Below are 11625 nucleotides of genomic sequence, written 5' to 3'. Positions count from 1 at the left end.
ACAAATCAAATCATTCAGTTGTCTTTGCTCATATGTCATTTTAGAGCTGGACGCCTGGCATCTTTTTGGCAACAAGTTCGTTTATGTTTTGTGAGGTTCTGTGTTGTGGAGATTCTCAGGATGGATTGCAGGTGCTCATCAGTGAGGCGACTCCTGTGTGCTGTTTTGTTAGTCTTTATCACTGAGAAGAGCTTCTCACACAGATATGTGCTACCAAACATGCACAAGGTTCGAGCCGCATGTAGACGGACTTTTTGTTCTTCAAAGTCACCAAAGCGCCGTGCAAACTCAGTGCGCTCAGTTTATCAGCAAAGTGCGTGTTGGGAACACCGTAGTGACGACTTGGTTTAACATTACTTGGCAACAGGGAAAGTGGGGCAAGTGGTTGTGTCTCCCATAAAAGCAGCTTCAATTGAAATCACTTTGTGATTGTGCACGGGTAAAACGTCCGCTGAAGTGTCAGATTCTTATTTAATTCTTCTGCTTTCTGTATCTTCTGCATTGCATTCAGGTCTTTCAGGTTACCCTGATGTTTTGTTTTATAGTGCCGTCTTAGATTAAATTCTGTAATTACAGCCACATTAGCTCCACAAATGAGACACACGGGTTCAGTAAACATATACTCAGCCTCCCATCGGTTTTAAAGGCTCTATTTTCAGAATCAACTTTTCTCTTCAGCATCGTGTGAGCTAGCCGCAATAACTTGCAGCATCATAAGGTAGACTTGATTAGCGCGTAAGTGTTGGCAAGGCAGCTGAAGCGCTGCATTATGGGATCTGTAGTTTATTGTGTTACCAGCGCTTCATATACCGGGCTTTAATAACAATAATACAGTATATAAAATGATCTTGGGGCGGATATAATTACGCCCGGGCGGATGTGGCCCGACCCTTGAGTTTGACACATATGGACTAAATAGAACTTGAAAAGATATATTTTTCAAATGTGATCGCGCAATTCAGATAGAGTTGGCACTACAGCCTGCATGCCTCAATAAGTCATCCTCCCTCGCCTTACTTTTTACCGTTCATCTAATGAATACACTGAGTATGGCTTTACCAAAACAATCATTGATGGCGAATAAAATATCCATTATTCGAGTATGTAGATCGGGTTAAATATATATATATACATATATATATACCAGCGTATCGCAGCGGAGAAGTAGTGTGTTAAAAAGCTAGAAAAAGAAAAGGGAACATTTTAAAAATAACGTAACATGACTGTCAATATACAGTATTTGTTTTGTGAGTGTTACTGAGTGTTGCTGTCATCAAGGATTTGATTATCATTATTTCTTTCAATCAGGTTCATATTTGTAGGATGTGTTGTGTTCAAGTTACATTCCGTGTTTGTCAATCGTTGTAAAGATGACAGGTTTCATTCATCGATTCGTTTCTTGCTGCATCAATAAACAGCTCGTCTTCTTCTTTATCTGAGACCTGACACACTGCATGCACGGGTTTTTACACTGTCTTCCTTTAGCGGGACATTGACTTTTCCAACGTGTGCTTTGTTTCCGCAGTAGTTGGATTTATGAATATGCTTGTATGTATGAGACGCTTCATATTTTTTGCTGCCTTTTCAATTGTGTAATTCGGTTTTTGTTCAGCGCTCTTTGGAACTTAGGTTTACATCGTGCTTTGTTTCCGAAGTAGCAGAACTCATGAATATGGTTGTATATGTCACTCGCTCGCTTCTTATTGTTTCGCTGCCTTCTCAATTATATAATGCATGTTTTCTTCAGCGCTTTTTTGAGGTCTTCCTGATTTTCTATGTGCTGCGTGATTACGTGGGAGGCGTGATGATGTCACACGAAACTCCGCCCCCCACGGCGTTGAAGCTCATCTCCATTACAGTAAATGGAGAAAAACTGCTTCCAGTTATGACCAACTTTTGTAAGGAAGCTGTAAGGAATGAACCTGCCAAATTTCAGCCTTCCACCCACACGGGAAGTTGGAGAATTAGTGATGAGTCAGTGAGTGAGTGAGTGAGTGAGTGAGGGCTTTGCCTTTTATTAGTATAGATGTGACACAGGACAGAAGCAGCCAATGAATTCTGAGGTGTTCAGAGACATACTGTCTGCTCAAATCCAGCTAAATGCAGTCAAATTGATTGGGCAACGTTTCATGATACAGATGGACAATGACCCAAAACATACAGCCAAAGCAACCCAGGAGTTTATTAAAGCAAAGAAGTGGAAAATTCTTGAATGGACAAGTCAGTCACCTGATCTTAACCCAATTGAGTATGCATTTCACTTGTTGAAGACTAAACTTCAGACAGAAAGGCCCACAAACAAACAGCAACTGAAAGCATTAAAAGCCTGGCAGAGCATTAAAAAGTAGGAAACCCAGCATCTGGTGATGTCCATGAGTTCAAGACTTCAGGTTGTCATTGCCAGCAAAGGATTTTCAACCAAGTATTAGAAATGAACATTTTATTTCCAGTTATTTAATTTGTCCAATTACTTTTGAGCCCCTGAAATGAAGGGATTGTGTTAAAAAAATGCTTTAGTTGCCTCACATTTTTATGCAATCGTTTTGTTCACCCCTCTGAATTAAAGCTGAAAATCTGCACTTCAACTGCATCTGAGTTGTTTCATTTAAAATTCATTGTGGTAATGTACAGAACAAATTTTAGAAAAAAGTGGTCTCTGTCCAAATATTTATGGATCTAACTGTATACACACACACACATTTATATATACAAATATAAACATATACATGTACAGTATGTAAAATGCAAATGTTTGTAATGCAACTAATGTGGCTTGAAACTTGATCTTGGTCATAATCAAAAACTTATGACCTGATATGTTCTGAAAATTAAAAAAAAATTTAGGTAACAGAAAGTTAATGGGCATTTTTCTGGTGGATAGAAACATTTATTGTAAATAAAGAATGCTAACTGCAAGCTCATCTATTGATAATCCCCCAGGACATGGTATATACATACAGTATTCAGAATTCATAATCAAGTGAAAGTTCTTATGTTTGTAATACAATCAGCAGACAGTTTACTGTTGTTTATATGTAGCTTTTGTAGCATTTTATTTTATACATCTATAAAATATTTATGCTTCTAATGAAGGAGAGACATAAAAAACAAAATCCATCTGATGTCCAATATATTTTATGATCTATAGGTAAAAAAACAAACAAATAATCCGATAATAAAAATCAAATGTGTTCAAAAGAATTACTTATGAACACATTGAAATCACCTTAGGTTTTTTTGTCTAGCACCTGCTGACTCACTGGTATGAGAAATCCCCAACATATAACATATTGTTCAACGAGTCTTGATATTTAGTTATGCATGGCTTTCAGCTTTTTAGTGTTTCCCCTTAGCTTTAGCACTCAAGACCCAAAAAAAACATTTTTAAACAATTTTTGAACCTTATTTTGTGCAGGAAATTATACCCTTGCGGTAAAGAGTAAATCAACATGTGTCTTGAGCAAAACTGATCAAAAGGACTAGAAGTTGTATGTGCCACATCAACCATTCCCAGTGGTGCATCACATAATAGGATAACAGGGTTCAAAGTTACTCCTTTTCACACAACATTGAAAAAATGGCAACTGGTAATACAGACATGATGTTTGATTCTTTATGAGTGGTCCTAGTCCTTGTAAAAATTACAACTTTCAAACATAAATAGGTGGGGAATCGTTTTAGACTATTTTAAGGTCAGTGATTACTATCTAGCCCTCTATGGACCTCTATCAGAAGGTGACAAATGACACATTTCTATTACAATTGAGAATATTTAAATTTAAATATTTAAAATGAAGTACAATTTTTAATATTTGGTGCCTCTACCCTTGTTTATTGTGTAGTTTATCTCATAAATTAAATCATTACTTTTCTTATGAACACCCTGAAATCAGACTTTTTGGTTGATGAAAAAGGTGAAGACCTTCCAAAGGCACTTGCCTTATACAGAAGTGCAGCCATCTCTTCCTGGGAGGCAAGAAGAATCCGCCACTGAAAGCATAACTGGCCTTGTAACCACTGGAGATGCCTGATGTCCTTATCAAGTTGTCCTGTCATGACTGAATCATTCGAGTTTTCTTCTGGACAGAAAGGGTGTGCCAGTGAGTGGTAACACTGCTATGATGAATAGCAAGGAACATTAAAGGAAAAAAAAGGAATAGTGTTAGGTCATATGGGCTACAGAAAAAAAGCAGCCAAACAACTAATTCTGCATACATTCATATTCTAATACAGGATTGCACGAGTCCTGAGTCTATCCCAACAACATCACATACATCAAGACTTAGTCTAACAGGACTGAGCAACTCATAATGGCCCCTATATACACTCACCAATGAATTTAACCTGCATATCTTTGGGATGTGGACAGAAATCAGAATATCTTGGTAAAACTCACCTTAGCACAAGAATAAGCAATCCACACACAGAGACAGACCAGGCAGTGATTTACACCCAGGGCAAAGGGACTTTAAACCGTGTGAGCCAAAGAAGTGACATGAAATGTAGAGGGAGGAAATTAGTTTAAAGAAAATGTAACAAATGAAAATGTTCTAAATACCATATAGATGGCTCAAAAAAGTTCTACTCTATAAAAAAAATACATGACACTCTAGTAGAGGCAATCAGTTCCTTGGGATGTGGCCTAACAAGAAATTGAGATAATAATAATGGAGAAGGAAACTACAATACATGTCAGAACAGGAATGAGGACAGTACATTTCAGGCCTCATTATCTGACCAAAATCCCAGACAGAAAATGCATAAGATGTAGTGGCCTCGCAATTATGGGTGCAGGTGAGCTTCTTATTTACCCATTAAATGGTTTTACATAAGTCTGTGCTCCCACATTCAGAGCAACAGCCCAGTATTCTCCTCCTACTATACATGTTAAAACATGGATTTATAAAAATGATGTGTAAGGATGAAGGGTCCTTATGATGCTAAAGAAGTCAGTCTACCGAACAGCGGATCAGGTCCCCAGCACTTTAAAATGTAATGCCTAAGGAAGTACATCCTAGCTTTCCAAGATTTAACTGGATGTGACAATATAGAGGCAATCCTCTGTTCTACATTCAACTAGAGCATTAAGTTTAAATGGTTACCCCCAATAGGGGCTTATGAACAGTAGGAGACAGATTAGTGTCCAAGAGGCTGTGAACATTTTTTAATAGTTTCCAGTTAACATATTTCCTCTTAAGCTAAGGTCTTTCGTTTATACAAAATTTATTGACCCCATGAAAGTATCGTAACACACAGCATTCAAAATAGTTTCTAGCATTTTTGTGCCTCTAATTATTACAGACTAGTTGAAGTTTCTTAAAACTTTTAAGTGTCACAATCTGTAGTTATGCGATCTTACAAAAAGGGGAATACAAATATTTCAGCTTTAGCCAAATGCTGCCCCCTACAGTCAAATAAAAGTACATGGCACAGAGGAACTAAGTAAAAGGAAGCTCAAGACATCAAAGCTACTCGCAAAACTTTAAAGAGGAGTAGACAAGGATACTGACCATCACACTTTGGCTCCATGTCCTATGCATAGAGCTGTTCCTGCAGCAACTTACACAAAAGAACACAGAATAAAGGCTTAAATTACCCAAAAGCAATGGCTAGGAATCAAAAATTAAAACAAACTGTAACTGGATGAAGGGACAGCAACATGTAAAGGGCCAATATAAGGGCATAGTAATAGATTTGGTTGTGTGTTAGTATCTAATTAAAGCAGAAATATTACTGAAAGGTGAAAGATGAAAAATAGGAAACAAAACAAAAAAATGACATTTTACTTTTATTGAGGCTCTCTATTTGAAATGCTTTCTAAAAGAAAAAAATGTTAAAGCCAAAAGGAAAAAGCAGGGAAAGATTTACCAGACATAAATAGTCGATTAAAATAAATTAGCAAATCAATGTAGACAAAAGAGACTGTTGCACTAGTACAAAAAGAAGAAAAGACAAGTAGCAGATAAAGTCTAAATTAGGTAATGCTTTAAGAAAATACCAAAGTTACAAACACCTGCTATAATAAATCCACAGCCTTAACGATTCCTAATTTATGAAGTGTTAAATCAATGTACGTTACAGAAGAAAACCAAATTTAGACAAAATGGCAAGAAAAACACTGAAAAAAACAAGCAGCAATTTGGATAAAAAAGAACTATGTTTAAAAAAAAAAGAGGAAGTGTGGGAAATGCTAACTAAGAGAGAACTGCCAAACAGACTAGTGAGTTTTACATGGGAGATGGCACATGATACACTATATGCAAATCAAAACTCAACATAAAGGAAAGTGATAAAGTGTGGAAAAAGGGTGCAAAAACCAACAGTGCAGAGCGTGTGAGGTGGAGATGGGAACGAGAAAAAGCACAGTTTAATTTTTCTATTATAATACTTTGCTAAGTAAAGCAGTTTATTAATCATTAAAGAAAAAAAAAGAAATATTGAGTAATAATAAACATTAAAAATATTACCTGGAGTTGGATTGACATGGAAAAAGAGCAATACCAGTTGTATATATCTTTAAGGCCCAAACAGAAATAAATGAACAATGAAGTTCCTGTGCTGCTTGAACTCCCACTTTTAAATTTAAATTGGAATTGTTTACTTTAATTTCTCCACATAATCACACACTAACAAGATTTTATCATCATACTTTTAATTCAGTAAGATATAAAGTACTGCAGAATTTGTCAGAAAAATGGAAATGTGATGGCCATAGGTATACATAGTTAACAGTTATGTGTTCAAAGTAGATGCTGTAGTGCAGGGCATAAGCAATCATGCCTTAGGCACAAGAACAAGCACACTTAATAGTCATATTAACTAATTCCTTTATTTAATAACAATATTCTCAAACACACTTATTTAAATAATGGTCACACAGGGCCTATTCCAATAGCACTGCAGATCAAACTCAGGCAAGCACAGGGCCACTTCACAGATAACAATTAATTCATAGTATACCTGAAAGAAAAGTTGAGAATAACCGAAAATCCACACAGACCCAGGGAGAATGAGACTTAAAGTAGGATTTAAACCCTGTTCTCTAATATCCACTGCACTATCATGTCATCCCAATACAGAAAACAATCAATGTGTTTGTTCTAACTGGATGCATGCTGATGCTATAGAGTTCCACAAGGTGTGATGCCCCACACATGGACACATTGAAGACCTCTGAACAGAAGTAAATTCTATGATTGTATTAGCCCTCAGCTGGCCTTAGGTGTGCAAAATCCAGGAAAAATTGACAAATTCTTATGTGGACTTTCCAAGTTGGAAGTACCCTGACAAAACAAACAACATATATTACAAAGAAATGCAGAAATGAACCACAGCAGCCAAACAACCAATTCACTGTAACACCATCCTAAGGCACTGCTGTTCAGCCTGTTGAACAGATGCACCACTAAATTCCAACTTGCATATTCAAAAATCATGCAACACATTAACACTCTCCCAATAAACATTTTGTGATGGCATCACACTGATTTCTAAGGACACTTCTCCACTGCAGCACCACCAGTGCACAAATCAATCCGTGAAGTAACAGATGCCAAGTTAATTGTGGACAAGGGACTGCTAAATTCATCTGACCCATATAAACAATGAAGAAAAAGTTCTTAGTGTTCCCTAAAACAAACATTTAAATTAACTAAAGAATTTGAGGCTTCAGTATGTGGCAATTTTCAACACTGAGAGTTGGTTTGTCCTGTTTACAGAAGTCTGATCATTTTGATTCCTGTGCTTTTAACATTTTTCATTTTCATTTATTACCAACAAATAAAGGTAATTTTGTGGATTATTTACCCTTTTTATTGAATTTTTTTGTTTCCAGCAATATGTGGCAATCCCTTCTAAAACCATAAGTCAAGTCGATGTGTTTTGCATAAACTAGAAAAGAAAAGCTTTGCCTAATTTGAGCTTATTCTGGTAGGTGAATCTGGTACAGTAGCTATTACACCTAGACAGCTGCTTTAACTTTCATAAATGGGCACAAAGAATTCAATTTGTGTTTAAAAAACACCTCACTGAAACAGAATATTATGGCTTGTGTGCTCTGTCAGATTGTCTCTAATATTGCCGGGGAGTAATCTGGTGTGCAGTTCGGCTCACGCGACTGAACCTCGGGCAGTCAGACCACCGCTCCATGCTGTTCCTCCCTGTTTACAAGCAGCAGTTGAAGCGCCAAGAAGCGGAGGAGAAGCTTAGTCCTCTGAAAATCTGGACGACTGCATACCCACAAAGTCTGTACGCTGTGGAAGACTGCCGGCTTCCGAGGCCGGTCCGCACCCCCAGGCCGACAGGAGGAGCTCTCCAGACAGCGGATCGTGCTCCGAGGTCCAGCAGGGCCTTATGGACTCTGTGGTGTTTATTCACAGCCCTGCTGGATACCTTGGGCGCCACCAGGAGTCGCTGTGGGGGGACTTATGGGCTCTGTTGTGCCTTATGACCCGGGAGTATGTCACGGTCACGTGACAGGAAGATATGGCGTGCTCCCGGGTTGAAATAATAGACTGATTGCCCTGACCCGGAAGGAATAAGGAACTGTGGATTGCTGGGACAGGAACACCTCCGGGTCAGGGGCTATAAAAGGACGCTGCCTCAGTCCAGACACTGAGCTGTGCTGGGTGGGAGAGGAGCAAAGTGTCTGGGCGAGGAGGAGAGGTTATAGCGAGTTTAATAGTAGTGGTTTGTTTAGAGTGTGTTTGTTTGTAGTGTGGAAGGTGCTTGGTGCACTGTGAGAAAAATAAAAAGGTCTTGGACTGTTACCTGGTGTCAGGAGTCGTACCTGAGGGTTCGAGGGTGCACTACTGCCCCCCACTGCCACAACGCGTATTTCCCAACCAGAAGCCCTAGATGTGTGCTGAAGTACGCCGACGGATCTGTGAATGTAGCAGTGCGTTTCACTCCTGAGATACACAGGCATACAAAAAGAGCAGGTATGATCTCCGAAAAGCCATTAAATACACAAAGCGTCAGTACGCCCACAAACTGGACTCTCAGTTTAACAGCACAGCAGCCGCTCATCAGATGTGGCAGGTTATTCAGCTGATCACAGACTACAAACCCCAGACACACGTGGCCACAATTACCACCGCTTCACTCCCGGTTAAGATGAAAGTGTTTTTCACTCGCTTTGAGCTCACTAACACGGACAGGCCCGTGTGACCCCCTGCAGTGCCGCAAGATTCCAAGCTGAGGCTCTCCGAGGATGACGTGAGGAAAACTTTTTCCGACTCAGCATCCGCAAAGCACCCAAACCCAGACAGAGTCTCAGGTCGCTTTTTTAAAACATGTTGAGACCAGCAAACATGTCCCAAAGAAAAATAAAGAAGACTGCCCTAATGATTACCGCCCAGTAGCACTTACTCCCATAGCCATGAAGTGCTTTGAGAGGCTGGTGCTTGAACGCATCAAAGACATCATCCCTGACAGTCTGGACCCCCTCCAGTTTGCCTAGCATTGCAACAGGTCCACGGAGGATGACATTTCCACATCTACACTTCACACCACCCTGTCTCATCTAGAGAACAACTGTTATGCCAGGCTGCTGTTTGTGGACTACAGCTCTGCATTTAACACCGTCATTCCATCCCAAGTCAACGCGAAACTCCTGGGGCCTCATGTATAAACGGTGCGTACGCACAGAAATGTTGCGGTAGGACCGATTTATACTTCACGCTCAGAACGTGTACGCGCCCGCATCATGGCTGCCACGCGTTCCCAGCGTTCATTTCACGTGTCCTCTGAGCAGGTCCTCAGAAATTAACGCGACGCGTGCGCAAGTTGCAGTACCAACAAAAAGTCGGGGGGCGCAGTGTGCTAAAAGTCGGAACGTGACGTCAAGAGTCTCTGTTTACTATCTACATGTGACAGAAAGCCTCTATGCAGATCCTACGGGATGAATGTTTCGATGTGGTGAAGTAAAATGCCAACATACAAATGCATTCATGGTGCTTTTATATTCAAGCATCGCATATTCCCGAACGTAATGACACGATACATTTTAAAAGTCTCACATACCATCTTTTGTGCCGTCTTTTTTATTATTTTATTTTTGCAACTTAACAACAGCAGCATAATGTATAGCGTTATATTTGAGCCACTGAGAAAAAAATATAGGACACGGTGAAAACGTGTATTTTGTGATTAAAGTAGAAATTTCGGCTTTAATCTCGAAATGTCCACTTTAACCTTGTAGTTTATTTTATCATTAAAGCAGACCGTCGTACATGTCATCCCAGCTACGAGCTTCTTGGACCTGACAGTAGAGGAAAGCAGCAATAGATCGCCACACAGAACAAATTAAATGTATGATATTCCCAATCTCTGCATATTTAGAGTCCTTAGATTTATACTTGATATCACTTTCATGATGAAATGCATTAAAGTGTGTATGTTACATGTTACATATAATTTCGTTTAAATAATGAATACTGTTAATAAGTACACACATGGGGGAATAATTACACACAATGGGAGTGTCACGGTGGTGGAGCGATAGCACTGCTGTCTCGCAGGGAATTATGCTGCTGGTATTTCCTGCTTGTATTCCACACTGTGCTCCGGTTTCCTTCCAAAGATGGGGATTTGGTGCCGCTAAAATGACGCTAGTGTATGTGTCTGCTTGTATTCACTTTGCATTGAGCTGAGGCCTCGTCAAGGGACTGTTTCTCACTCGTGCCCAATGCTTGCTGGAATGGACACATCCCTGGATTGATGGATCAATAAACATCCTTTTCAGAGATATTGCGGTAAGGTGTCATCAGAATTTAATAGGTGTTCTAGGCAATTCACAACACAGAGAAGCCGAACATGTTCTCATCGTGATAATATCTCGCACTGCCACCTGATGGATTCCTCCAGATTTACGTAAAGTACACGCGCAAGTATGAAAACTACAACGCTTGCGTAGCAGGAGCGTCCACTGCAGCATGCGTCGCGTCGCGTGAAGATTAACTCTGGCCTAAGAACTCTTCCACGTTCAAATCTCGATGTATAAAACCTACACTTGGCGTAAAGCCACGCACTTTTCCATGGTACCTCATAGCTTGTCATACGCAAGTTCTCCGCTCGGTTTTGCACACTGGCGGCACCCAGCGTCAAAGCAATGCTACTGTTCCTGTGTGGTAACTCATTATTTTCCTGACGCGGCTTTATAAATACACTGAAACTAACCACATATTGTTTATTAGTGTAATGCATCTGATTGTAATTAACTTGTAACAATATAATGGTCCAGAGAATAGCCATAGTATTCCAAATACCATAACTGCTTTACTGTTGTTACTCTCACTGCACCTTTTTTTCTTCTTTCAGCTACTCCCGTAAGGGGTTGCCACAGTGGATCATCTTTTTCCATATTACTCTCACTGCACCACTCGGAATATTTATATAACTGTATCTGAGTGGGGAATCACAACAGCAGCTGATCGGAAAGAGAATTATCGGGATACAGTATCAAGCACACGCTACCTCAGCCACGGCAAAACGTTTCAAAGCCTTTCCTGTACGGACCTCGTGTTTCAGAAACAGTTTCATTCCAAGAACTATAAACACACTCAATAAATTGCTCCTTGTAGAACTGTTTGTACTTATAAGTACAATACCTCACTGTAAACTTGC

General features: G+C 39.6%; 1 protein-coding gene across 2 annotated transcripts in view; it reads right to left on the bottom strand.

Moving 5' to 3' along the window:
* The window catches only part of tedc1 (tubulin epsilon and delta complex 1), a 139639-nt gene that overhangs the window by 73178 nt on the left and 54836 nt on the right, over nt 1–11625 (bottom strand). Inside the window, exon 4 of one of the 2 annotated variants that reach the window (XM_039742173.1) lies at nt 3940–4113. In XM_039742173.1, the coding sequence (XP_039598107.1) occupies nt 3940–4113 (174 nt within the window). Of the gene's footprint in view, nt 1–3939; nt 4117–11625 lie in introns of both variants that reach the window. The other variant, XM_039742172.1, reaches the window with a different exon arrangement.

The sequence above is a fragment of the Polypterus senegalus genome, chromosome 18 (genome assembly GCF_016835505.1).
Source record: "Polypterus senegalus isolate Bchr_013 chromosome 18, ASM1683550v1, whole genome shotgun sequence".
In the NCBI taxonomy this organism is placed as follows: domain Eukaryota; kingdom Metazoa; phylum Chordata; class Cladistia; order Polypteriformes; family Polypteridae; genus Polypterus; species Polypterus senegalus.
Note: the sequence above shows the minus strand (reverse complement) of the source record. Positions and strands in the feature narration are given on the sequence as shown.